General features: G+C 48.5%; 1 protein-coding gene across 8 annotated transcripts; it reads right to left on the bottom strand.

Moving 5' to 3' along the window:
- Nucleotides 1-1,686: 1,686 nt before the first annotated feature.
- On the bottom strand, nucleotides 1,687-27,216 carry SLC43A3 (solute carrier family 43 member 3). Of its 8 annotated transcripts, none has more exons than XM_063670904.1 (14): nucleotides 21,560-21,712; nucleotides 20,741-20,805; nucleotides 20,140-20,505; nucleotides 19,686-19,815; nucleotides 18,111-18,157; nucleotides 15,429-15,505; nucleotides 15,104-15,196; nucleotides 11,893-12,032; nucleotides 10,716-10,813; nucleotides 9,072-9,245; nucleotides 8,754-8,870; nucleotides 4,672-4,858; nucleotides 3,911-4,034; nucleotides 1,687-2,632 (listed from the first exon to the last, which is right to left on the bottom strand). In XM_063670904.1, exons 3-14 carry the CDS (start codon nucleotides 20,321-20,323, stop codon nucleotides 2,528-2,530), a joined length of 1,476 nt encoding a protein of 491 aa, XP_063526974.1. In that variant the 5' UTR covers nucleotides 20,324-20,505; nucleotides 20,741-20,805; nucleotides 21,560-21,712; the 3' UTR covers nucleotides 1,687-2,527. The 8 variants fall into 8 exon arrangements, with proteins under 8 accessions (XP_063526974.1, XP_063526975.1, XP_054294303.1 ...); XM_063670905.1 differs by having other exon boundaries at nucleotides 20,140-20,542; nucleotides 21,560-21,650; XM_054438328.2 differs by lacking the exon at nucleotides 21,560-21,712 and adding an exon at nucleotides 21,214-21,348.
- Nucleotides 27,217-27,836: the final 620 nt, after the last annotated feature.

Genomic DNA, 27,836 nt, shown 5'->3' with positions numbered 1-27,836 from the left:
ATGCCAAGCACTCGACCTAATTTGTAATCCTTACAACAGCCCACAGAGGCATGTCTATTTCTCCCACCATACTGACAAAGAAGTGGTCCATCCAAAGTCACAGAGCTGACAAAGTAAGTGACAGAGCTGAGATTTCCAGAAGGGTTTTTTTCCACTGCACCACACTGCACCTCCCCCACCCCCATGTGTTTTTCTGGCTCCTTCTAATTGGTTCTGAGGCCAAAACAAGAATCCACTCATTCAACGATCATTCATTCAACAAGAATTAGCTGGCACCATGTGGATGGTAAGCACAGATTAATTAGAGCCAGGCGAGACCAGACCTTGCCTCTTGGAGTCTGCTGCCCAGGCAAGGGGTGGGAGGGTCATGATGTGGAGACAAATACCAGTCACCAGGAAGGGTGTGACCAAGTGCCAGGGACTCAGACATGCTGGAAAGCCTGAGTAATGATTTTTGGAGAAGATGACATTTTGAGCAGGATCCCAGCAGACCAGATGGATTTCACAAGCTGAGGCAGGGTGAGCCGCCCACGCAGAGGAACTGGTGCACACACAGACCCAGAGACTGGGAATCTTGGTCCACAGGGATGGTTCTGCCCCGCCGTTGGTAGGAGGTAAACAGGGCAGGGCAGAGGTTGAGATCACACTAGCGACAGCCTTGAATGCCAGGCTAGCGTCTGGGTTTTTGTCCTGTGGACAGTGGGGAGCTGCTGAAAGCTTTTGAGCAGGGTAACAAGACCAAATCCATCCATCAGATTTAGACGCTGCTCATAGACACACTAGAACTCTGGTGTCCACCCTCAGACCCAGGCTCCTGGGCCCCTGGAAATTACACCCCAATGTCCACAGGAAGAAGGAAGAGCTGGGCTTCAGACCCTTCTGCATCTTCATAGCCCCAGCACCCAGGACAGGGCCTGACACGTGGCAGATGCTCAATAAACATTTGTTGAATGAACAGATGGATGAACCTGCCTGCCAGCCCCCTGCCTTTCACCCCTATCCCCCTGCCTCCCACCATTCTTTCCTAGTCCCTCTCCTAGCAAGGTGGGAATGAGACAGCAGGTGTGTCCCAGATTCTCCCATCCCACCCACCTGCCATCTCTCCTCCTGCACCCTCAACTTCTCCCTCTTTGCCCCCGTCCTCCCCAAGGGTCATGAGTAAACACAGGAGCAAACCCTCATGCGCTCCTACCACGTGCTAGGCAGTCGCAATGACTTTATATTCTCACAATCGCCATCAGAGATAGAAATGATTAACTGTACTTTCCAGGTGGGGAACTAGTGACTCAGAGTGGTTAAGGGACTTGCCCAGCTGCTGAGGGGCAGTCGAAACTCAAACTAGGACTTTCTGATTCCATCCAGCGCTTCTAGCTAGGGGTGTGTAGTGAGGGGTACGGTTCTGCTAAAGTTAGTTAAGGATGTGGAGAGGAAGAGGAAGCAGAGGGGTTCCTGGGGGAGGAAGTCTCTGGGCCCACATCCCAGGACCAGCGGGGTGAATCATAGTCAGGGTTCCTGCCCCACCTCTGGGTCCAGCTGGCACACTAGGATGTGTAGCCAGATTCCCTACCCTCTTCTCATGCCAGGGTAGGGCCTCCTCAGAAACATACACATGCACACAAACACACACACACACACACACACACACACACAGCCCAGGCCCAAAGCCTAGAGAGATGGAAACAGTAGTTGCCTTAGACACAGAAGCTTTATTTTTCTATAAAATTATTCCCCAGAGAAATTTTCTTTTAAATGCTCAAATAACTTATATCCCTTCTTGAAGAGGAAAACATCCCCAAAGATGGTCTGTCAGAAATCCTTCGGTCAAGCAGGTCAGCTGGCTCCCATGGCCCTTGGGGTGGCCTGACTCTGTCACTGTTCCTAAAACCTTCTAGGACATCTGCTCCAGGAAGAACCTTCAATACCAAAACTCATCTCAATTTTACAGATGGGAAAAGTGATTCTGAGACCAGACTAGGGTCAGGCCAAGGTCATCCAGCATCAGTGGCTGGGCTGAGACTGGGCCCAGGGAACCCTGTCGTCTCTTTTTCCCAGAGCTGTGAGTTCTCTAGCCAAGGCTGCACTCTTGAGGGAGAGCTAGGAAGCATAGCTGAGGCCATGACAACCTCACTCTTCACCTGAAAATTTAACCCATGGCAGAGGATCCAGGCACACATAGGCTTCGGAGCCAAACAGGCCTAAAGAAATAGTTGACACACTTCCTCCCCCATGTCATCTCCCCTGGAGTCAAGGGTCTGCCAAGGCTAAGTGCAAGGAGACACTCCTGTTTTGAAATAAAGAAGTTCCACATGTCTTTGCTTTGCGTCTGTGTGATATCGATCTGCTTGGCAACTGAGATTCTTTTCTTGCTGCTCAGACGTCCTTGTTAACAGTTAAATATGTCTTTATTTTGTGTGCGTGTGTGTGTTTTTTGGCTGGGATAGGCAAAGTCTTTTGGGACACGAGGTCCTCAAAGGTGGAGGAAGATGAACAAAACCATCCTCAGGGCTGAAAAGTGAGGGCTTCTGAACTATGCAATTGCAGAGGGACTTTCTTTCCAAGTACGGCATTCCCGATATACCAGAAAGGGGTGGACGAATGTCAGAAGAATGGCAAGCATGAACATCACGTTCACCTGCAGGGAGAGCAGAAGTGAGGTGAAATCCAGGAATTCTGAACAACAGAACTGTTGCTCAATGAAGCAAGCACTGGTCCATTCCATGACAGATGAAGGGACCAGAAGTCTACCGAGTTTATATTCTACTTTTCACCCAGACACTATGGTGCCCTGGAGGAAGGACTTTCAGTTACTTTTCATTCTGCACTATGGGGTGGGGTAGAGGAGGAATATCAAGCCCATTTCACAGATAAAGAAACAGAGGCCTAGCAAGCATTCAATGACATGTTCAAGGTCACATGGGAAGCTGGTAGAGGCACCAGCTAGAATACACATCTGATTACTAGGTCACCTGATGTCACAATCAAGTCATTCGCCTCAGATTTCAAGTTTACTCTTTTGGCCATACACAGTGGTTCACGCCTGTAATCACAGCACTTTGGAAGGCAGAGGCGGGTGGATCGCTTGAGGCCAGGAATTCAAAACCAGCCCAGGCAACATAGCGAAACCTCAGTGTCTATCAAAAAAATAAAATAAAATAAGCTGGGCATGGTGGCACATGCCTGTAGTGTCATCTACTCAGGAGGCTGAGATGAGAGGATCGCTTGAGCCCAGGAGATCGAGGCTGCAGTGAGCTGAGATTGTGCCACTGCACTCCAGCCTGGGTGACAAAGCAAGACCGTGTCTCCAAAACAAAAACAAAAAACATTTAGTCTTTCTTTTCTCCAAGTGATGGATTTAAACTCCTATTCTACGATTTGCTGCTTTAAAAATAAAAAATGAGGCAAATAGAGCTGTGCAGTGGTCAAAACACAGAATTCAAAGTTGACTTTTGCTCCTTAGCCGGTGCCTCTGAACACATAAGTAACCTCTTTGAGCCTCAGTTTCTGCAAAGAGCAGGAGAGTCATGCCCACCTCCTAGAGCAGGACCTCAGAGCATCGCTCCAGGTGTAAGGACACAGAGGTGAAAGCACAGAGCTCCTGTCCCTGGGGTCAACTGTGGAGACCCTGCATGGGCCTAGGGGAGAGGCCAGGGTGGGCCTGCACTCACCACAAGCAGGAAACACCTTTGAGGTCTCAGGATTTTGCTTGAAGTTTCGTGAGAATTTCCCACCCTACTCCAGAATGTCTGTTTCCCCACACACACAAATATTTTTGCCCCAAATACTTGAATAACACAGACCCTTCGGGAAGCTGCACGATGCTACATACCCAGGCCATCACAGCCAGATTTGGGGCAGCCAAGGCCTAAGGCCAAGGCCTCCTGCCAGGGATGCCCATCCTCCCAGTACTCACGTAAAATGGGTCATTCTGAAGGGGGCCTTTGATGAAGGTGAAGATGGGGAACTGCAGCAGAGACACCACAGCCGACAAGGCCATCACCAGCCCAAAGAGCTTGCCAAAATGCTCCGAAGGGAAACTGGGGAGAGAAACCAGAGGGGTTCCAGTGAGCTTCAGGGACCCTCCCTCCAAGCAGGAGCCTGGCCTCTGGGGGCTCTGTCGGCCACTTGTCCCCAGCTCCCCTGTCCTAGGCCTGCCCTCCAACCACACCTGTCTGGCCTTTCCCTCTTCACCTGTGCTCAGACATTTGACCCACAGAACCCAGAGAAGGCACATGTGGGACCCTGGACAAACAGACAGGACCCTCATGCAGGCTGCACAAGGGAAGAAAAGACAGGCATGTAAATGGATGGCACGCCAGACAATGCACGCACTAGCAAAGGAAGTAAGACTAGAGTACTAAGGGCACAAAGAAGGGAAGACACTTTTCCATCTCTTCCCTGGAGAACTGGAATAGAAGTGGGCCTCAGAGGATGAATACGAGTTCACCAGGTAGAAAACAGAGGGAGAGGGCACCGCAGATGTAAAGGCTCAAGTGCATGAATGTTCTATCTTTCCCACCACCTCTGGTCTCACCCCCTCCACACCTGCCCCCAAACCCAGTCTCCCACACCTGACTGCCTCCAGGCCCAGCCTCACATCCCAATTTCTTTACCTCCAGCTTCTCTTTGCCCCAGTGTGTCCCTCTCCACAGAGCCTGCCCCAAGGCCACTTACGCAAGGGTGAGGAAGGCCGCATTGCTCCCATAGAGGAAGGAGCGGCTGATCACTTGCAGGATGAAGGTGAGGTACTGGAGAGGGAGGACGGGGACTGAGGCACAGAGGGCGAAGCCCAGGCACAGCAGGGATGTCAGGGCCAGTGAAGGCACCGTTGAGCAGAGTGCCACCGCCAAAGTGGAGGAACCTGGGCGAACAGAGAGGAAAAAGAGGCTCTCTGTAGGCCAACCCAACAGAAGTCAGGGAAGGGCCAACGAAGACTGGAAAAAGGGGAGGAGCCACTATCCATCCACTGTCCCAACAGAAACCTGGGAGTCATCCTCGAATCCTTTCCCCACAAGCCCCACCTCAAATTCATCAATAATGCTGATCATTCACCTCCTACATATCATTCAAATGTGCCCACTCCTGTCCAAACCCACTGACTCATCCTAGCTTTAAACCACCACTAACTCAGTCATGGATTACTGCAATGCCCTCCTGACAGGCTACACATCTGCCCCTCCCCGCCCTGAACATGTAGCCAGATCCTCTTTGTAACACTACTGGTAATAGCAAAAGACTGGAAACAATCCAAATAGCCATCAGTACAGGAATGCTGCAGCAACTACGCTGCAGCCATGTAATGGAGACCCAGGCAGTGGTTAAAAGGCCTGAGAGGTCCCTGCTACAGAGCACCCTCAGGATAGTGTTACATCAAAAAAAAACCCTGCAGAATAGTGTATACAGTATACTACCTTTTATCTAAAAGAGAGGGAAATGTATGGATATGGTTTGGCTGTGTCCCCACCCAAATCTCACGTTGAATTGTACCTCCCAGAATTCCCACGTATTGTGGGTGGGACCCAGTGGGGGAGGGTAACTGAATCATGGGGGCCAGTCTTTCCCACGCTATTCTTGTGATAGTGAATAAATCTCACGAGATCTGATGGGTTTCTCAGGGGTTTCCACTCTTGATTCCTCCTCATTTTTCTCTTGCCACCACCATGTAAGAAGTGCCTTTCACCTCCTGCCATGATTCTGAGGCCTCCCCAGCCATGTGGAACTGTAAGTCCAATTAAACCTCTTTTTCTTCCCAGTCTCAGATAGGTCTTTATCAGCAGCATGGAAACAGACTAATACATGTATACACACCTACACAATGTTTGTATTTAAAAAAATAAAAATGGTTACCTAAAGCAGAGGAAAAGGGGTACAAGAAACAGAGAGGGAAAGTAAACTTCTTTGAATATATCTTGTTCCACAGTTTTAGCTTTGGGAAAATGTAAATGTCTGATATGTAAATGTTTTACAAATAAAATTAAATAATAATAGGAAGAAAACAAGTAAAACAATCTTTAAAAATCAGAAACAAAATAAAATGAAGCCAATGAACATAACTCTATACCAAGTTGGTGACCCTTAAAATCAGTAATTTGGCCCAGTGTGGTGGCTCACACCTGCAATCCCAACACTTTGGGAGGCCAGGGCAAGAGGATTGCTTTTGCCCAGGAGTTAGACATCAGCCTGGGCAACAAAGACCCTTTCTCTACCAAAAAAAAAAAAAATTATTTTAAATTAGCCAGACATGGTAGTGCATGCCTGTAGTTCAAACTACTTGGGAGGCTGAAGGGAGAGGATCACTTGAGCCCAGGAGGTTGAGGCTGCAGTGAGCCGTGATCGTACCACTGTACTCCAGCTTGGGCAACACAGCGAGAACTCATCCCTAAAAACAAAAAGGAAAATATGGCAATTTGACTGTACATCTCTAATGGGACATATCCTGAGGATGAGAAAGGAATAAGGACAGAAAAAAGGAAACAAAGAAGTAGCAACAGTATTTAGCAATTGTATTGTTATCAAGTAACATCAATATTGCTAAAACCAGTAATTATATTTAAAATACTATATATGTGTATGTACATTTATATATGCATATGTTAGGAACCAAGATTATCAGAGGAAGAGAAAGGGCTACAAATGTAAAATTAAGGAAATAAAAATTTGAATAAAAATATAAGTATTAAGTATTTACGATATTTTTCTTATAAAAAATTATATATATGTTAACTCTATCCAAAACCCAAAAGCAGTGACAACCCAGGAGCAATAAGAAACCTCAGCATCCAGACTGTAGTCTCTAAATACCATTTCCAATTAAAGAAACCCAGGGCTAGTTGGGAAAAAATGACAATTTCAGGTCTGGGGCAGGAAACACACCTAGTGAAATGGACCTGAACATTTAACTGTGCTAGAAAGTAAGGAAACTGTCTAGAAATAATGTGATTTCATCTAAAAGACACAGATTCTGGGTTGGTAAAGTTTTCAATGGCCAAAAGTGAGACAATTTGAGCATCAAGAAGAATCATGACAGAACAGATTGAAACATGTCAAATGTATTTTAAAATGAAATTTTATAAATGAAACAATTAGTAGCCATCCCTGGAGGTCACTAGGGCACCAACTCATATTTCGAACTGGTAAATAAACGTGTAAACCAAGCATTTATTTCTAGGTAACAAAATACTAAGGAATGTTTTTCTTTCTAGAAGAATTCTAATGATTAAAAGCAGAAGGTAGAAACAGAAAATCATCCTTTTGGCCAGGGGCAGTGGCTGTAATCCCAGCACTTTGGGAGGCCAAGGCGGATGGATCACCGGAGGTCAGGAGTTTGAGACCAGCCTGGCCAACATGGTGAAACCCCAGCTCTACTAAAAATACAAAAATTAGCCAGGTAGGGGGTGCCTGTAATGCCAGCTACTCGGGATGCTGAGGCAGGAGAATCGCTTGAACCTGGGAGGCGGAGGTTGCAGTAGGCTGAGATTACGCCACTGCACTCCAGCCTGGGCAACAGAGTGAGACTCTGTCTCAAAAGAAAAAAAAAAGAAAAGAAAATCATCCTTTTGTGATCCTAATAAAATAATGGGCCTAGGCATTGATCACTAATGGCTCCTAAAATCACTAAGTATATGGTTGATGGGAAACTTTATAGTGGATGGATCAGACTCACAATGTCTAAACCAGTTGATCAATCTTAACATCGTAACAAGACAACAGACACCCGGGGCTGCTGATGGGAGACCAGAGGAAACCCATGGCTCTACTGCTGAGTTATTAATGGCAAAAAAATATATAAATATATTAAACTGTGTTTCCTCCAAGCTTCCAATTCTGCTGTTTACAGGAAATACCCAAGGAAAGGAATACTTTTAAATGACACATTAAAACAACGCCAAATCCAAAATATGGGAAAATGACCCAGTTTCTTCAACAAATAAACAAGAAAAGGTAGGGGGGAGGACTGTTCTAGATTTTAAAAGCTATAGAAGACACAGCAACCAATACACTGCATGGACCAGGGATGGATCCTAATTTGAACAAACCAACTATAAAAAGATGTATTTGAAATGATTGGGGGAATTTGAACAGTGACTGCACAGTAGATGATATGAAGAAATTATTATTATTTTTTAGGTGTGATCATGATTTTATGGTGATGTTTAAGTAAAAGAGGCCTTATTTGTTAGAGATACATTTACGGGTATAGAGAAATATTTACGGATGAAATGATACGATGTCTGAGATTTGCTTTGAAAACTCTAGCAGGTGTGGGAGAAGCAGGTGCATGGGTGGGGGAAGGGATAGATGAAATAAGTATGCAAAATGTTAGTCTACTTTTGTCCCTCCTGACCCAGCAGGTTAAAAACAAAAGAAAAGACGAGGCATGGTGCTTCATGCCTGTAATCCCAGCACTGTGGGAGGCTGAGGCGGGCAGTTCACCTGAGGTCAGGAGTTCAAGACCAGCCTGACGTGGTGAAACCCCGTCTCTACTAAAAAGACAAAAATTAGTGGGGTATGGTGGCACACGCCTGTAATCCCAGCTACTTGGGAGGCTGAGGCAGGAGAATATCTTGAACCCAGGAGGTGCAGGCTGCAATGATCCAAGATCACACCACTGCACTCCAGCCTGGGCAACAGAGTGAGACTCTATCTCCAAAAAAAAAAAAAAAGGAGAAAGAAAAAAAAAGAGAGAAGATATCATGGGGTAAATGAAGACCTCCCTTCCTGGTTCCCTGACCAGCCCACCCTCCCCCGCATCTCACCTGTCTTTCTTGCTTCCTTCTGGTACTTCTCTTTAAGCCGGTCCATGAGCAGGCCATTCCAGGGGGCACACAGCACTCCGAACTGAGTGAAGGCAAAGGCATTTGTGTAGGTGCTGACTGCAGAGGGAAGAGAGAGGTTGGTTGATGAGAAGTTTCCAAAACTCCCTTCCAGGCAGGGACTCTTCCACCTTACCCTTGTCTACACGTCCCTCCTCCCCACACCATCAGACCCTCCTCTGATGTGTACAGCCCTGCTGGGAGGCTCTGTGTTCCCAGCTGGGACGTGCAGATGGGCTACCTCCCAGCCCTACCACATACCTCGTGCCATGTCCCCACCAGCCATGTTGGTCAGCAAGGAGTTGAGAGTGCCAATGAAGAGGTAGTGCCACAACTGTATCACAGACAGCCACACCAGGTGCCAGGCAAAGCGCTGAGAGAAAGCGTAGCTCCAGAAGGAGCGGAGTTCCTGCTTCTGCCCTGCCCCTGGGGTCTCTAATGGGGAGAGGAGGATCTGGGTGTGAATTACGAGGAAAGTGGACAGGTAGGATGGGGAGTGTGGAGGCTTCAGTGGAACATTTCAGGTCCGGGCCCACCTTCTACCCTTGGCTCCCAGAACTCACCCGGCGTGCTCTGCGCCTGCCTCAGACTCACACATCCCCACCTCCCTGCTTTGTCATGCTGGCCCTACCACCTTGGATGACCCTCTGTGTTCTTCTCTGTCTATTGAAATCCGATCTGTCTCTCACAGCCTGGTCAATGACACTTCTTGCAGTAATACCTTCCTGATCTTTCTCAGCCAGAAAGGTGAAAGGAACGACAAGGAGAGGAGAAAGTCAGAAGGGAGAGGAGAATGAGTGTGGATACTCTGTTCTAACCTGCTCCTCAGCGCCTCCCTTTCTTTTGGTACCAGTATCCTGAGTTTCTTTGGGAAATCTTCCTCTACCCTAATCTTCATGGTCCAGATGGGACCGTGAATTCAGTGTTCTGTTCCTCTCTCAAGGTTAACCAATGAGATGGTTCCCCCTAACAAGGCAGACCGGCCATGAGTTTAGATTAGGATGGACCTAATCTAAAATAGGTCCTACACCCTGGCAAGTTCAATTTCCTCCCTTGATTTTGGAAGCTTCCCAGAACCCTATTCTTCTTTCTTTAAAATAAATAAATAAATACATGTTTTGGATCCAATTGTCAGATGGTAAAAATGAAAACAAAAAAATCAATTTTATTCTGTATATTTAAGATATACAATATGAGGTCATAGGATACATATAGCTACAAAGATGGTTACTACGGTGAAGCAAATTAACATATCCATCAGCTCACATTTCTACCTGTTTTGTGGCAAGAGCAGTTAAAATCTACTTGTTTAGGAAAGTCCCAAACACAATGCAGTTTGATGACCTACAGTCTTCATGCTGTGCATTAGATCTCTAGGACTGTTCATCCTGCTCATCTGCTCCTTTTTGTCCTTTGACCTGCATCTCCCATCTCCTCTCCTACCCCGTTCTTATTTCTACTGTAGCTAGCTGTGGTTTGTGATGTGTGTAACCAAAGACGCGGAACAGAGAGGAAGGAAAGGAAGCAGTGATAGAATTGGGACAATAAGAGAGGGCGGACCCAGGAGACCTGGAGAAATGGGGGCACCGTACCAGACTTAGTGCAATGGCATCACAGAAGAGGGCAGAACCAAGGAGTGGGGGTAAGGGAAGGCAACCCATGGAAGGCAGGCTTCAAAGGGTGGGGAAGTGATAGGATGCAAAAGAGAGAAAAGAGGGACAGAAAAGAGACAAAAGCCCTGGACTCTCCATTAAGTGAGAGGGTTGGGAAGATGCCAAAGGCCCTTTTTCTGTCCTGCCTTTCCTGATTCCGGGTCCCTGGGGGAGCTCTGGAGGTGAGGGGCCAGGAAAGGCACAAGGAGAGGCTTGGGTCTGGAGGAGAGATGGGTTAGCCAGCAGGGCTCACCTTCCTTTGCTGAAAGGAACTCCTTTGACTGTAGCTCCCTGTTTTCATGCTCAGCTGTTTCCTTCTCTTCCTTTGTGGTGCCATTCCCAGAGCACAGGCTATGGAAACAAAAGCCCCACCAGCAAGGCCAAGGACTGTTGAGCTGAACCTGAGACTCAGACTGGAGGGAATAGTATGGTGAATCCCACATTTCACCGCACTTTGGAATCACCTTTAGCCACCCTGATGCCCGGGTTGCAGACCAGACCAGTTAAATGAGAATGTCTGGAGGTGAGAGCCAGGCTTCCTTTTCTAAGATCTGTACGTGAACCTAGTGACTCTAATATGCAGCAAAGTTTAGGAAGCATGAAAAGAGTAGGGCAGGCCCACGTTCAAATCCCAGCTCTGCCTCTTCCTAGCAACAGAAAGATGGCTCAGACTTAACCCTTCTGAGCCTCATTTTTTTCATTTAGAAAATGGAGATAAGGATATCTCAGAGGATTATTGTGAGGATGAAATCAGAGAGCACACGGGGTCTGACAATTAGTAAGTGAGCAGCAAAGGAACGCCCTTCCTCTACTCCTTGTGGCAACTGACTGCAAAAATGATCACATTTCTTCACTTCTTCTGTATTTCCCCCCATTTGAATGAGACTTTGCAGCTCTATTTCCCCATGCCCTGAATCTGGGCCAGCCTTGTGAACTGCTTCAGCCAAAAGAATGCAGCAGAAGTGGTTGTGCCAATTCCAAGCCTAAACCTCAAGAACACTTGTGCATTTCTGCACTCTTTCAGAACCCTGAAATCACGGTATGAATGAGCCCACGCTGGCTTGCTGGAGGATGGCAGCCACGTGACCCAGGCATCCCTGACACTCCAAACCTATGTGAGTGAGGCCATCCTAGCATAGCCAGCCCCCATGTAATCCTCCAAATGATCAGATGCATGAATGAGCCCTGTCAAAATCATCTACACCTGGCCCTGATCAGTGGAACTAGCCAGCCACCCACAGACTTGGGAAAAATAATAAATGCTTAACGTTTTAGGCTGCTGAGTTTTGAGATAGTCTGTTATGCAGCAATAGCTAACAGATGCACTGCTCCAGTCCTCCTCCTCTCCTGTGACAGGTTTGCTTTGCCCTGTCCGTCCCACCCTAAGGCCAATGAGGGGCTCTGGCCCACAATCACCAGATAGTCCTTACCCATAGCTGTAGTTGGGGGGCAGTGGGTATGGGATGTGCCCCCGGGGCATCAGGAGGAAAGTGCGTGCTACATGCCAGGTACTGCAGACAGAGAGGAAGATGAAGGAGGCCCTGAGGCTGATGCCTTTTTCATAAAGAAGCTGCAGAAGGAGGAGGAAAAAGTCAGTGTCACACCCACGTTCGCAGCAGCACTATTCGCAATAGCCAAAGGATGGAAGCAAACTAAGGGTCCATCAGCAGATGAACAGCTAAACATAATGTGATCTATACACACAATGGAATATTATTCAGCCTTAAAAAAGGAAGGAGGCCACCATGCTGGCTCACACCTACAATCCCAGCACTTTGGGAGGCAGGAGGATCACTTGAGCCCAGTTCAAGACCAGCCTGGACAACATAGTGAGACCCTCACCACTTCTCTACAAAATTTTTATTTAATTAGCTGGGTGTGGTGGCATACACCTGTAGTCCCAGCTACTCAGGAGGCTGAGTGGGAGGATTTCTTGAGCCCAGAAGTTTGAGGCTGCAGTGAGCCATGACTGGGCCACTGCACCCCAGCGTGGACAATGAAACATGACCTTGCCTCCAAATAAAAAAAAAAAAAAAAAAGGAAAGAAATTCTGACACACGCTACAACATGGATGAACTTTAAGAGCACTATGCAGGGCCGAGCTCAGTGGCTCCTGCCTGTAATTCTAGTGCTTCAGAAGACCAAGACAGGAGGATTGCTTGAGTCTAGGAGCTTGAGACCAGCCTGGGAAACAGCAAGACCTCATCTCTACTAAAAATAAATAAATAAATTAGCTGGGCTTGGTGGTGCACGCCTGTAATTCCAGCTACTCGGGAGGCTGAGGTGAGAGGATATGATTACATGATTACATGCCTGTAATCCCAGTACTTTGGGAGGCTGAGGCAAGCAGATCACTTGAGGCCAGGAGTTCCAGACCAGCCTGGCCAACATGGTGAAACCCCGTCTCTACTGAAAATACAAAAATTAGTGGGGCATGGTGGCACGCACCTGTAATCCCAGCTACTTGGGTGGTTGAGGCAGGAGAATCGCTTGAACCCGGGAGGTGGAGATTGCAGTGAGCCAAGATCCTGCCACTGCACTCCAGCCTGGGCAACAGAGCGAGACTCTGTCTCAAAAAAAAAAAAAAAAAAGGTTAAGATAGTAAATTTTATGTTATGTATATTTTACTGCATACAAAAACATCAGCAGAAGAGGCAGGGCCTGGAACCCTGTTTTCTAAGGAGTCCTAGTACAAGCCATCACCCACCATCCTGTAAGCTGATTAGGGACACGTGGTACACACATGCCCCCCCCACCCCAAGACACACCCGGCAGTAGAGGAGTCCTCATATGACCCATCCCCACAGCCGGTGGAGCCTCCTCATGTGGCTCCCCAGATATCTTCTAGCGCAGTGCCTTTTTTCCCCCAATGACAGCAAAGGCCTTTTGTTCAAAGAAAATTTTACACAAAAAATTCAACTTACAAAACACACCAATGGGGAGCTTGCCAGTCATCTCCCTCTTTATTCTCCTTGGTGACTGGCATGACATCAAAGAGAATCCCTAAGTTCCTCAACAACTCAGTTTGAAAACCACTGACCTAGCCCAACCTCCTCCCATTTTACAGACAGTGACATTGAGGTCCAGAGAGGTGCAGTGAATTGCTCAATGAATTGTCAGAGTAAGCAGCAGCAAAGTCAGATTAAACTAAGAATTCCTGCTCCTGCTCCCTTTGCCCTTCCAACTCTAGAGAGACAGGAGAGAGGCTGGGCATGGGGCTCATGCCTGTAATTTCAGCACTTTGGGAAGTCAAGGAAGGCGGATTACTTGAGGTCAAGAGTTCAAGACCAGCCTGGGCAACATGGCGAAACCCCATCTCTACTAAAAATACAAAAATAAGCTAAGTGTGGTGGCACGCCTATAGTCCCACCTACTCAGGAGGCTGAGGCAGGAGAATTGCTTGAACCCAATAGGCAGAGGTTGCAGTGAGCCAAGATCCCACCAATGCACTCCAGCCTGGGAGACAAAGTGAGACTCCAACTCAAAAAAAAAAAAAAAAAAAAGAGGAAAGAAAGGGAGGCATACCCAGGGGAAGGAGGGAGAACCTGGAAAGTGGCTCTTGTGCCGGGAGTAGAAAGGCTTGAGTGCACCAGGGGCTCAGTCTCTGCATGACCCTCCAAACCTCCAAAGCTTATGGGACTAAGCTAGACTCATGTCTGGGTAGTGACTGCCAGAGATCCTCTTCTCTGCCCCCATAACCCACAGGCAGTGCCAACTGCCTGTGACCTAACACTAAGCCCAGAGAGAAGTCCCAGGTTGGGCCGCTTGAGATCCACACTCTTCCCTTCCTTTCACTCAGCCATCTGTGGTGTGCTGGCTTTAGTCCTCCAGCTTGTTGCCTCATAATTGAAGCATGGTTGCCACAACTCCAGCTATCACATCCTCACACCGCAACATTCAATGAGGAAAACTTTGTTTTCACTCTGCTTTCACCCTCCGTCAGGGAAGAAAAGTCCCCTTGAGTCTTCTACTATATACACTCCCTTTATCTCATTAAAAAGGACTGGATCATATGCTGACCTCCATCCATCACTAGCAAGGGGTAAACGGATTGCCATGGTTGGCTTTGATCAATGAGGATTCATCCCCTGGGCTAAGCAGGTCACTGCCCAGATAAAACTGTCCGCAATGAATAAGGCAGAATGGTTGTTGATTGACCTCTAATAGCCTTGGCAACAGTTCATCCCCTGATACCCCAACATCAGCCACTGGGACAGCTGGACAAGCCTCTGTGTCTGCCCCTGCTGTACCCACTAGCCACTTGCCACCTTCTTGTCCAAACTAGAAGCTCACAGCAGCAAACGCCCCACTCTAAAGGGCCCCCAGCCTCTACCCAACACTGGCCCAAGCACATCACGACCGCTGCCACAAAAGCTTGGGTAAGTCTGAAGAAGGGGCTTAGCGGTTACAAGCTCAGGCTCTAGAACCCACAAGCCTGGGTTCAAATTCCAGTATCATGGCTACTAGCTGCAGAACCTTCAACAAGCTTTTTAACCTCGGACACTCAAAGGCTTCATCTGTAAAATGGGGGTAACACAGTACCTACCTCACCAAGTTGATGGAGAGAAATAATGCAGGTTCACAAGACAAGCATCTGGCATATACAAGTGCTCAATGAATGTAGGCTGTGGCTATATTTACCTTGATAATAAGGAAGACTGCCGAGGAAGAGTCAAATGCTCCATTGTAGAGAGTGATGATGGTCGAACGGTGTTGGCCAAATAGGTTCCCAATCTGGGGATGATAGGACCAGCCTGGATCACTTATTTATTCATGAAACAGATACTTCCTGAGCACCCAGCATGTGGCAGACCCTCCTTATACCCAAACTCACCCTCCACCGCTAGAGCTCCCACCTCAGCTTGGGCCAACCCCATCTGAGGCAGCCAATTATAGAAAAGGGTCTCTCCTTCCCTCCACCTTCCCTCCACCCTGCCGAGTGCCTGGGATTAGGGAAGGCTCCCACCTGCAGGTTGGTGATGAGAAACAGGATTCCCCCAATGGTGAGCATCGGCATGGCCAGGAAGAGCAGCATAGCTGAGCCTGGACCATCAAAGTCAGAAGCAGGGTGGTGTCAGTGCAACCCAAACATGGAGCCCCAAACTCTGCTCCCACCTGCTCCAAATTCCCAACAATCCTGGTGTCCAGGCCCCAATTCTATCCAGAGTTCCAGCGTCCTTCAAGGGTTTTTAGGATACCGGCCAAGGCTTCCCCAGATATCTCTGTGGAAGTCTTCTGAGCCACCTTCTTCGCAACCAAAGTTGGTCCTCAGTCTGTGGCAGGCCAGGAAGTCTACAGACAGAGGCAGAGCTCTAAGTGAAGCCACCTCTCTCTTCCCTCAGTAAACCACAAGCTGCCTCTCCTTTTCATCCTTGACACTCTAGGAAAAAAGGACCTTGGACTCAGGTCCCTGGCTCAACCCTCTAGCCCATCCCCTAATTCATGGTATTGGCCTTGAGCCTCAATCATCTGTTCAATAGGAACGACAGTTCCTGCTCTTCCTGCCTCAGGTGCTACAAGAACTGAGTGAGAAAAGGACCATGGTCTTTTCTTTGTTCACTAAACTCTGAGCACTTCTTTGGTGCCAGGCATTGTGCTTGGCACTGGAAATGCAAGATGAATCAGATACTCCTTGCCCTTATATAGACTGATATGCAAACAAACGGTTATAACAGGTCTGGTAAGTGTGAGACCACAGCAGAAAAGCTCAAGAGCTGGGCTAGGGGGACCCTTGACAAATTATTCCTCCCCAAACCAGACTTCTGCCCACCATTATTCTGGCCACAACCTATGCCTGTCCTATTATTTGCTAAAATGTTTTAAGTTGACTCACTTTTATCCAAAAAATATCTATTTTTAAAGGACACTTTATATCACTACTGAAGATGAAAACACTGGCATTGCTTGTCATGAATAGAAAGTAACTGTCAAAATAAATACAACGAAAGGAAAACAATGTTATTCAATTGTAGCTGGATGCATTTGTCCTTAGAATGTTCAAAGCCTAAGACCTGCTCTTCCCATCACTGTTAAAATCACACTGGCCCCACATCAAGACATTCTTTCATGAAATCAGAAGGACTGAAAGAGAAATAAAAAGGGAATAGCTCTTCTACCAGGTGATTTGATGCTTGTTAGTGTAGTTCACGTAGTATGCGTGTGCCCCTAACATCCTCTTAACTACCGTGCTATACCTTAAGAAGCACTGCCAAGAGCTAATTTTAGAGTATTCACACAGTTTACCATTCAATTTCTGTCTTTATAAAATGTACACTTCTCCTATTACTAAAGGTTGGAGACTCCTTTCACAATAGAGTCCTTGTGGGCTCAAAGCTTTTTTCAAAACCAAAAAGCCCTGTATTATGGAGGAAGAAGAGGATTGTTGCTCAGACAATTTGCAAGCACGAGTCAAACATTACCCAGCCACCACCTCCACATTCAGTTGCTTAAAAATCATTTACAGGCTTTTAGAGTAGATGATGCTGGTTTGAGAAGGAGAGTGGTTTGAAATAATTGGTTTGAGGTGCTGGGCCATCTCATGAGATCTGCGTGGACAAAGACACTCAGCCTCTGTGTTGGCCCAGCACGAGTTCAGACAATCTCATGATGCTGTCGGGCTTTAGCACAGCTTACACACACAAGAGTAATGTACTTTCTTTCCTAAACCAAAAATTGAGGCACGGGTCTGACACTAGGGAAGAATATTGGGAGGCATCTCATGGCCACCATAACCAAGGCAATGAGAGAAAGAAGAGTGAGGGATCAGGAGGTCTGCACATCAGGCCCACCTCCCACTCGCTATCTCTGTGGCCGTGGATGTGTCTTTGCAAGGGGTCCCTCTGTGGCTTCAGTTCCTCCTCTGTGTAATGGGTGGAAGGGTGGTGGAGAATAAACCAGATTGGAGCTCCAGACTTACAGACTGGTAAAATTTGAAAACAAAGATTTTGAGTACAATAGGGTTGTCAACTTTTACCCTGCTAAGTAAGGATATTTTCAAAATGGTCATTCATATAATCATTTCATTAAAAAGAGAAAGAGAACATTTTAATACATGCAAGAAGGATATAAAGGTTTTTTGTTGCTGTTTTGTTTTTTAGGGTTTTTTGTTTGTTTTTTGATAGAGTCTCACTTTGTCACCCAGGCTGGAATGCAGTGGTGTGATCTCGGCTCACTGCAACCTCTGCCTCCTGGGTTCAAGCAACTCTCCTGCCTCAGCCTCCTGAGTAGCTGGGATTACAGGCGCACACCACCATCCAGCTAATTTTTGTATTTTTTTTAGTAGAGAAGGGATTTCACTATGTTAGCCAGGCTGGTCTTGAACTCCTGACCTCAGATGATCCACCCACCTCAGCCTCCCAAAGTGCTGGGATTACAGGAGTGAGCCACTGCACCTGGCCAGATGTAAAGTTTTGAATAAATTCTACTCTCTGAAGTAATCCATCTCCATCATCCTTGCTTCTCACATTTTTTCAATAAACTGTTTTCACAGACCAGCAATAGCTCAGATCCTTCCAGGATTCTTTCAAGCTGCAGATCTCTGAATAACCATGTGGTCTGCATGTCTTGCCTATAGCCCTCTGCTCGCACCTGCCCCAGCCACCAGGTGCCCCTGAGCTTGCATCCCTCCCACCCACCTGACAGCACTCACCTGCAGAGGTGAAGGCTATGATGAGTGTGGCGGTGGTGTAGAAAAATCTGAAACACAGAACAGGAAAAGCAGAATGTTGTCAAGGAGTGAGAAACCTGGGAGAAAAAACACGATTCTGCTCAGCCAGCCCACAAGTGTAGGACTTGACCACACCCTCAGCCTGGGATGCAACGGGCACTGATGCCTCTAAGCCCCAGGCTCAAAACCAGGCACAAGAAGCCACGACGAGATTGAGATGTGGTCCTGACCTCATGGACAGTGCATTTTGCTCATTCTGAGGCCCAAGGCTAGCATGGGGAGTCTTGGACAATGAGCTCAGCTGACGATGTGATTGGCTTGGGACTTAGCCAGAACAGAATGGGCAAAGCGAAGGTCCTCCCACCTGGAAGCCCCAACAGCCCAACCCCTTGGAGAAAGGGGTTAGTGCCTGGTCTGCAAATCAAGGCCTTGAGTTCTAACTCCTCCTCACTCTGTGGCCTTGGGCAAGGCGCTGTCCTTCTCTGGGCCTCAGGAGCCTTTTCTGTAAAAAGAAATGATCGGACTGATCTAGCTCAGAGTGCTATGATTTCAGGACTACAGTCCCAAGGTTATCAGGCTCCCTTAGCATCTGGGGGTCTTGTAAGGCATGGAGTAAAAAAAAAAAAAAAAAAAAAAAAGCAATATTCTAAGGCTGGGGAAGAGGGAGGGGACAAAGGAAGGGGAGGAAAGGGGAGGTAGCAGGGAGCCAAGGGACCAAGAAGGACTGAGATACAGTCATTCTGCATCCAAAGGCTTAAATTGTAAGGGACTGGCTTTACTCTCTGGCTATTTCCAGAAAGGCAGGCCCAGCCAGCCCTCCCGTCCCTCTCTCTGACAGCTGACCTCACATGTGCCTCCCTGGGAGCACCTGCTCTGAGCTGTATCAGCCCTCAGCAGGCCGCTGATTACCACTGAGCCTGGCCACAGAGCACAAGATTAGGATGCAGCAACACACTGTATGTGAGATCACGTCCCAAACCTTCTGACTCATCTGCACAGGAAACCCCCACAGTCTCCCCTCCAGTCAGAAGGGACATGAAATTCTCCCAGCGGCAATACCAAAGAAACTGCCTATTAGCTAAGCCCCTAGGGAGTGATTGGCTTTTGGGGTGGGGAGGGGGGGCGGTGAGGAGGATGAGGATGAAGCCTGGGCAACCTGGATGTGAGGCTGTGCAGGGGATGAGGACAAGGATCCTCGGGGTGAAGGAAGAGAAGAGCAATTTTAGGTTTTGCTAATTTTGTAACCCTGGCTCCAAGCCAGCCCTTACAGGAAGTCAGCCTGTCCTCCGGCTCAATTCAGCACGTGATAGGGAAGCCACATTTATGCAGAGCAGGGAAAGAGGTAAGGAAATGGAAGCGGGGCTGTGGTGAAGTGGGCAAGTCTAGAGAGAGTCCCGCTGCCTGGGGCTGTTCCTAACAGCTGCTGGGAGCGAGCTGCAGGTGTGGTGCCTGGCAGGGTGGCCGGGCTGTCTGACTCTGGATTTCACTCCAAGCTAGGCTGCTGCCTGAAGGATTCCTCTCACCCACCTTTGCCTGGGCTGGGCCTTTGAGACTTACATGGCTATGAGGCGTGCCACGGTGGTCTTGAACCGGTCAAAGATGTAGCCAGTGGGGAATGTCATGAAGTTGTTCATGAAGGACCCCAGGGTGAAGATGAGTGAGAACCTCTCATCCTGGGCTTTGCAGTCTGGAGTAGAAAAAAGGTCTCCCATGCATCCCAGCCTTCCTGCCAAATGAGCACACAGCCTGGGCTCCCCTCCACCTCGGACAGCTTGTCGGTCACAAACTTGTCCCTTAAGCTGAGTTGAAATGTGGCTGCCCCTAATTACCCCTCAGGAGCTGGTGCCTCCCTCCCAGGCACTTCCCAGATCAAGTGGGGTGAGGGCTGCTGACCCTTCCTCTCATCATAGAAAGAGAAAGAGGGGTGGGCAGGTGGCAGAGTCCTTCCTGCTCCTTGCCACCACCTGGGATCCAGACTTAACTTCCTTAGAAAAGTCATCCCTGCCCTTACCAGCCTGCCCTGTGGCATTGCCAATCGGCCCAGCATCTGGTCCACACAGGTCCTTAAAGTAATCTTCATTCTTGAAGACAAACACTAGTGAAGGCCAGCCAAAGAGGACGCCAGCAAAGCCCAGGCATTCCAGCAGCCCAGTCAGCAGTGTGGCCACGTGAAGGGGCAGGCCCTGGCCCGCCATGAGCAGAGGTGGAGTGGATCTTCAAATCCCACTTTGTCCTCCTGGACGGATCACAGGCGCTGTAAGCCTGGCGTTTGAGCACTTGGAAAATTCCTCTGGCAAGCCAAGCTCTTCCTTTCCCGTAGCTCTCTGGTTCTGTTTCAGGCCTGGGCAAAAACCATCAGCGGATGATTCTCTGGATCCTGTAGAATAAAGATAGAGGCTGCTGGAAGAGGACGCCTGCGGGAAAGGGAAAGGTAGACTAGAGTTATTTGTGGGGTGCATTAAGAGGCAGGATGATCATGGCCGCTGGCAGCAAATGTGGGGAATAAATACTCCAATACATCATCTTAGGCACTGCATTTGAGTAACCACGTGGCAAGCAGAGAGGCAGGTCTTGATGGCCACCTGGAGTCACAGGTGAGATAAACGACTTACCCAATAGCTCCCCGGGAGCAGGTGGAGAAGCGGAGCTCCTGCGCTCGAATTCTGAATACCGTCCACTAAAATAATGACAGCAACTCAACCAGGTGCACAGGCAGGGAGATTTCATACAGAAGACACAAACTCCCGCTGCCAAGTTGGTGTTATCTTCAGTTTATTGACAATGAAACAAAAGCTCCCGCGGATTTCAGGAACTTGCCCAAGGTCACAGGGCTAGTTTTGTCACGACGCAGGCCATTCTACTGCCAGAAATACCCCAACTCCCATGACCCTCGCCTAGGACTCGCAAACCTGGTCCCCGCCGCCCTTCCTCGCATCAACTTCTACCAGGAAAGCCTCCGGGGGCCGCTCCCCGCCAGCCTCCGCACCCCGCTCCAGCCTGCGGCCCGCCCTCCCCGCAGAGGAGCCCGAGGGGCCAGCCCGGGCTCGGCGCCCCATGGTGCCCGAAAGGGGACCCCTCGCCCTACCCGCCTGCTCCGCGCCGGGGCTCTCCGCGCCCTTTCCACGCGGGCCAGGTTCGCTTTCGCGCCTCTCGCAGCCCCTCCCAGTCCCCTGCTCGCCTCCGCCCCCTCCTGCCCGCCCGGAAGGGGCTGGGGCAAGCCTCCCATTCTCCATCACTTCCTTCTTCTTTTCCCTTGCTCACAGCCTCCCGCGCCCTTTTTACCTCTCCCTCTTTAAACTTCTCCCTCTAGAACCCGCTATAACCCCAGTGGTGTCTTTCCCTCCCTCCTCGCTACCTTTCAGCCTCCCAGCCCCCTTGCCTCTGCGTCCCCTAACCAAGTTAGTTGAATGCTGTTACTCGCTCAGGCCCACCTTGGGAAAATGTCACACACAGCACCCAGAGGACACACAGACAGCACATGCGGGTATAGGGACACACACACTCTCTCTATTTGTGCATTTTGCCTTGACCGCTGGGTTGGCAGGGAACATATTTTTCCTGTTTGCTCACCAGCTCAACCCTCTCTCCCAGTTTCACACTCCCAGAGCTGCCAAAAAAATCCCAACCACAGAATCAGGGAGCCAAGAACCAGGACTGAGCGCTTTTCAGAAACCATCCCCTGGAGGACTGACCCGTATTTTCACTCCCAAAGACCCCTTAGATGACTCCCTGCCTCACCCCCGCCCCCCAGGTTCTGAAAGAGCCTTCCCGCCAGACTGCATTGATTAACTATTCATTCATTGCCCCATTTTTTATTAATCAAAGACATATATAATTGCCCATCGGAGCTTGTGATCAGCGTGAGGCCTTACTAAGCAGCTGCCTTACTATCCTTCCAGCCCAGAGCACGTGAGCTGACGTCTTCTTTGGCCTGTGTGGCCGTTTCCTTGCCAAAAGCTCAGTTTGGGGGAGAGCTTCTTGCATATTAGATGCAGTCTGCAGACTCCCAACCCCAGCTACCTGGATCCCCTGAGGGCCCAGGAACTCCAGCTATTCCAAGCCCACTCCTCTTTTTTTTTTAAGAGGAAGAAATAGAGGTTAGGATAGGGGACAGCCAGAACTGAGTATTTTCCAGATCACCACCAAAGCACAAAAGATAAAGTCTGCAACCACCCCAGTGACTTGACTGAATGGAGGAAGGGTGGCTGGGGTCCTGTACCCCAAGCTACTCGCTAGTTATACAACCTGAGGCAAGCTCTTTGGCTGCCCCACCTGTAAGACAAGGACAATAGTACCTTAATTATAGGAACTGTCATAAAAGAAGTATGAGATGGGTGTATGAGGTCCCTGCATGGCGCAGGTGCTATAGGCAGATTGTAGGGTAGTGGATTTTCTAGTCTGCAGTTATGTAGACAGAGCCAGAGAAGCAGCTTTGGGGAGGAATTTCAAAGGAACTTGCCCACAGTCATTCTACAAAGCTGCAGTATCTTCCCAACTCTGAAACGTATGCTCTCATCACCCCATCTTAACAAACATTTGGATATTAGAGAAAACAAGTCTTTTCTTAAAATAACATTATTTATGGGAGAAAATCCACAAAAATATAGCATCCCAGGACAAACAGGGCTTAAGATGCAAGATTTTCTATTTTACTGCAAGACACAAAGACTCCGAAATTAATGCATGCCCTATCTTCTGCTCTGGCATACATTTTAGTCTCCTGAGGACCTGGGGCGATCAGTAAGTGTGGAAGTAGCAAGGGAGAAACAGAAAAAAGTCAAAGTAAAGAGAGAGATTTTAGAATGTTAATCTGCAGGAGCCTGTCAGAAAGGTCTAGCTCATGGGCTATCTGCACATCCAGGACTGGAGCACGGGACACGGGGCAGGTCGTCCAGGGCTCTGTCCACCTTATCTTGTTACCTCTCTTGACTCTTAGTGCCTCCACTCCACACCTCCCATCAATGTCTGCAGAAGACATGGCCTCTACTAACACAAGTCTTATTGAACTGTCGGGACAAGAAATTAGAATATCCTCTGAACCATTCCCATGTTCTTTGGTTCGAATTCCAGCAGCTAGAAAAGGCAGATGCTATTCTGATCACTCTCCTGCGTGGCTCCAATGAGGATTAATGAGTAACATCAGAGAGAGAAGTGATTATAATAAGGTCTGACGGCGCACCCGATGTCTTCATCCCTTTTCTCTTCAACTCCTTCCTCATCATCTCACATCTTTTTTTTTTTTTTTTATTGATTGATTGATTCAACAAATACATGTGGCACCCCAGGCTCTGTGCCAGGTGCCGGGATTTGTAGAGAAGAGATTCAATGCCTGCTCTCAAGGGGCTCATTCTCTTGTGGGAGAGACAGACAAAGAAACCCAAGATTTCTGGAGTGTGGGAACGGTCTTCGAGGCAGATGCTAGCACAGCACATTGAAAGGCACGGAACCTCAACAAAACAATAACATTTAGGAACCAGCTAGAGCACAGATTGGTGAAGAAAGCGGCAAGATTTGAGGCCAGCATCGCCATCTAAGTGAGGGCATTAAGATTTCAGCCCACATCAATCAATCATGTCCTATTGATTTCACCCCTTAATATCTCTCCTATCTTTCCTTGGCCACTCCTGTATGCAGACACTCATCATCTCTCACACAGGCATCATCTGCTTCCAAGCCATCGTCATTCTCCTGCAAGAGTTTATTTCCATGGTTCCCGCTGGATGACTTCACTTAACTGCTCAAAACCCTTCTGAGGTCCAGTCAACTGGCTGGTAAGGACCAGTCCAGGGTCTGGGGATGCCAGCCATGAGACATTGCTTTGAGGGGAAGAGGAAGCATAGAACTGGGTCTCCTGCATCCTACTGCCCAAGTACCAATGCTGGAGGTGGTTTTCCTTCCCATCATCAGCAGGTCTGGATATCCAGGATCCACTCTATGGATGTTTTTATGGGCAGAGTGGGAAGATGGATATGTTTAGGTTAGGGAAAGAGGGTTTGCCAAAGAGGGCAGTATAAGTGAGCTGCACTCCATCATTCCCCTGGCACAAACAATGGCTAGTATCCTCTAGTCCTCAAGAGCACCACCTTCCAATGCAGTCCCTGCCTCTCCATGGACCTCTCTCCTCAAACTTCCTCTGAACAGCCTCAGCGAGGGCAATTGCCACTCTCTGGGCAGAGTCCAGATATTCTCTCCTACCCTCTGACATCACTTTCTAAATTTGTATATGTAGATAAACTCTGAGCCATTCACAGAAAAGGCTTTGATTTCGGATACGCCAAACACATAAACAAACAAACATAAGCTTTCCTTTCACAATGGGCTCATGTAAATTAAAATGTTTGGTTTTGGTTTTCCACCTACGGTCTCGAAAGGGGTTTCTAGAGCCTGTTTTGGAAGTCAGAAAGCAAAAGGTAAATGCAAACATCATTTCACCTGCAGAGAAAATTCTAATCTTCTTGAGGCAGTGCCAAAAATAATACAAGCACACTGCTATCGAGCCAATTACTGATATCTCCGAGCTTCCGTCTCCTCATCTATAAAATTGGAATCGAGTTGTATGGATTAAAGATAATGTATGAAAACTGCCCAATTAGTACACTATGAATAAATAGCAGCTACTGTTGTCAACAAATATTATTGACTTACTGGAAAACAAAGAGGAAATAAAGTCACATTTAGGGAGAATTTCAAAGTGTTCCTAACCTAAAAAGGAAATAAATTAGGGGGAAAAAAATCCACTAAGTAATGGGTTAGCTCAGTTTACCTTGCTTAAGAAGTCCCACCCTAGAGAACTGATCTCTAGATAACACCCAAATGCATGTGGTACAACCCCACAAGACTGTCTGGGCTTAAGGCAGGGGCTTGGTTTGTCCTGTAAGCTGTGGGAAGTCTGTTCATGAGCCAGAGTAGACAGGAAGAGGATGGAGCCTTAGAGCTGGCTCTTCAGGGTATCTCCTAGTGTGTTCAAAGCAGTTCTCAGGAGGGTGGGGAACTGCTAAGTAGCCAAGTAAATATGAGGCCTCCTTGCTGGGGAGACCTTTCTCTTTAACAGAGGTGAATCTGAAAGGACACCCAAAGAGGCACTGGAGGGTGGGGGCCACTCTGGCCCCTCAGAGCAGCCAGCTCAGCTTCAGTGGATGCTAGAGGCAGCAGAGGATCAGCCTGGATCAGCCTCCCTTTCACCATGCAGAAAACAGAGCTCCCCCACCAGACCAGATACTGGAAGCACTGGGCCAGGCCTAATAGAAAGCGGAGCCCCAGGCCCCACCACACCAGGGCTTATGAGGCTCCTGCTACCCACCCTCCCAAGCCCCAGCTCCACTTCCATGTTCATCAAGCAACCGTTTACTGGTAACTGCACTTCCTGATAGACTTTGCTAGAAAGGAATGCCTCAGTGCACTGACAATATCTAAACCTGCAACTCTAAGGACCAGGCTGGGGAACACCATGTCAACATGGAGGCATGTCCTATCCCTGAAAAGAAAAATAAGGAATATCAATAATACCTGCTGGGCACTGAGCACTGACTATGTATCTGATTCGAAGCGCTTTTTGCTTAATCTGTCACTGAATCTCACGATAGGTGTTGTTATTAGCATCTATTATCTGGGCCAACTGAGGCCTAGAGGGATGAAGCAACTCCCCCAACATCACCAGGTAGCGGTGCCAAGACTGGGATAGAAACCTGATGCTCTGACTGCAGCTAATGCTTTTTTTTTTTTTTTTTTTGAGACAGCATCTCAATCTGTCACCGAGGCTGGAGTGCAGTGGTGTGATCTCAGTTCACTGCAGCCTCCACCTCCCAGGTTCAAGTGATTCTCCTGCCTCAGCCTCCCGAGTAGCTGGGATTACAGGCGTGCACCACCAGGCCCAGCTAATTTTTTTGCGTTTTTAGTAGAGACGGGGTTTCGCCATGTTGGCCGGACTGGTCTCGAACTCCTTGGCTCAAGTGCTCTGCCTGCCTTGGCCCCCCAAAGTGCTAGGATTACAGGCATGAGCCACCATGCCCAGCCAGCTGATGCTCTCAATCTGTGCCCTACCCAGTCTTCCTGGGAGGCTTCCCAAGAGCTAGACAGAGCATGAGCTCTGGAATTGGGTTGATGGGGGTACCAGTTATTACTAATAGGAATGAAGATGGGTAATTCTTTCAGACAGCACCCTTGATTAAAACAAGAGAGTAGTGCTGCCTCTCTGTGATTCTGTGTCTCCCTGCCCTGCTCACACAGACACCACACCCGCTCACACAGACACCACACCCACCCACACGCATGATCATGAAAAGAGGAAATGGGTCCAGGAGGAGGAGACAGGACTCCTGAGTGAAAACAACGGGGTTTTTCACATTGAGAGCTTTGCCCAACACCCCCAAGATGAAAAGAGCAGGAAACTGCTGGGGCCGATTGAACACTGGACTTTTGTTGTGGAAAAAGGCAAAGGGAAGCAGGAAGAAACTGGAACAGTTTCCATGGTGCTGGAGGGTAGGGAAGTGGGTAGGGATTAGCTGGAGGGAGAAGGAGAAGCTGGGGTGGAGGGGAACCTCCACTTGCCAGGAGAGCACATGTAGGATGGGAACCCCAGATGATACTCAAGGCATGGCATTAGACCAGAAGCAAGTCTGTGGTGAAATTAGGGAAGGCTCCACTGGGGACTGTAGACAGAGCACTGGACAAGGAAGCGGGAGACCCAGGGTCCAGTCCTGGCTCTGGAGCCCCCTGGGTGGGCTACCCCGGGCACCTTTCTCCCTTGGGGCCTCCATTCCTACCTCTGTGAAGTGAGTGCTGAACCTCTCTTAGCCCTGACTTGCTGAAATGCTGGGACTCCGTACAGAGGCTGACATTAAGCAGGGATCTGTCGTGGGGTGCTGCAATGTGCCTCCAGATGCTGCACGGGAGAGGGCAGAAAAGGCCTATGTGGTGAGTCCGCCCTGGGAGCCTCTGCTTGCAAGCTGAAGTGGCCTGAGAGTGACTCAGAAACCACGGAAGTTCCCGGGGCTGATGGGTTCTTATAGATTGTACATGCAGCTCTCCTCGTGCGCTGCAAAACCGCAAGATGGGCTGTGACCACTCTCAAGGAAAGAGCCCTATCTGCAAAAAGCATTCTGCCCTCCAGGTCTTAAAGCAAACACAGACTCAATCCTTATTCCTTTTAAGACAAAATTGCCTCAGGGGCATCAGGGAGGCAGCAGGCCTCAAATGTGTGCCTTTCTAGAATTCTCAGTGAAAGCACCCTTTTGGGTATTAATAATGGCAACAGTAATGACAGTCATTTACTGAGTGCTACTTTTGGGACAGGCATTGGGCTAAGAGCTATATGTAATATATATTATTATTTAATGCCCACAGCCACCCCATAAGGAGGCAGAGGTGCTATCATTATGCCAACTTTAAAGATGAAGAAACTGAGGCCTCAAGAGATGAAGTAACTTGGCCAGGTCACTCAGCCAGTAAATGGGAAGAGATAAGACTTCCCAGACGCCAGAGCCCATGTTTTCACCATTATGCTGAAGTACCTCTTTTCCTGTGCCAGTGTGATCTGCCTCCAGGAATCCTGTCTTGACGTTCCCTTCCCCATACAGAAGTCCTGTCTGTGTCCTCTTCAGCCTGATAGTATATCTTTTCATACCATTCTTTGGACATCTCTGTTATACTACAATGTTGTTCCCTCCCCTGTCCCTCCCTGGGAGCTTAGTTGTTGTGATTAAGTATAGG

Source organism: Pongo pygmaeus, chromosome 9 (genome assembly GCF_028885625.2).
Source record: "Pongo pygmaeus isolate AG05252 chromosome 9, NHGRI_mPonPyg2-v2.0_pri, whole genome shotgun sequence".
Lineage (NCBI taxonomy): Eukaryota > Metazoa > Chordata > Mammalia > Primates > Hominidae > Pongo > Pongo pygmaeus.
The sequence above is the reverse complement of the archived record's forward strand: the minus strand, read 5'-3'. Positions and strand labels throughout refer to the sequence as shown.

Bases quoted from the DNA above. Each gene is read 5' to 3' on its own strand.
- SLC43A3 (XM_054438331.2), bottom strand. From the start codon at position 20,323: ATGGCGGGCCAGGGCCTGCCCCTTCACGTGGCCACACTGCTGACTGGG. The intron at 12,033-15,103 runs GTAAATATAGCC...CTCCTTCTGCAG, and splicing joins CAGTCTTCCTTATTATCAAG to CTTCTTTATGAAAAAGGCAT. The intron at 2,633-3,910 runs GTGAGTACTGGG...CTCTCCCTGCAG, and splicing joins TTCAGAATGACCCATTTTAC to GTGAACGTGATGTTCATGCT.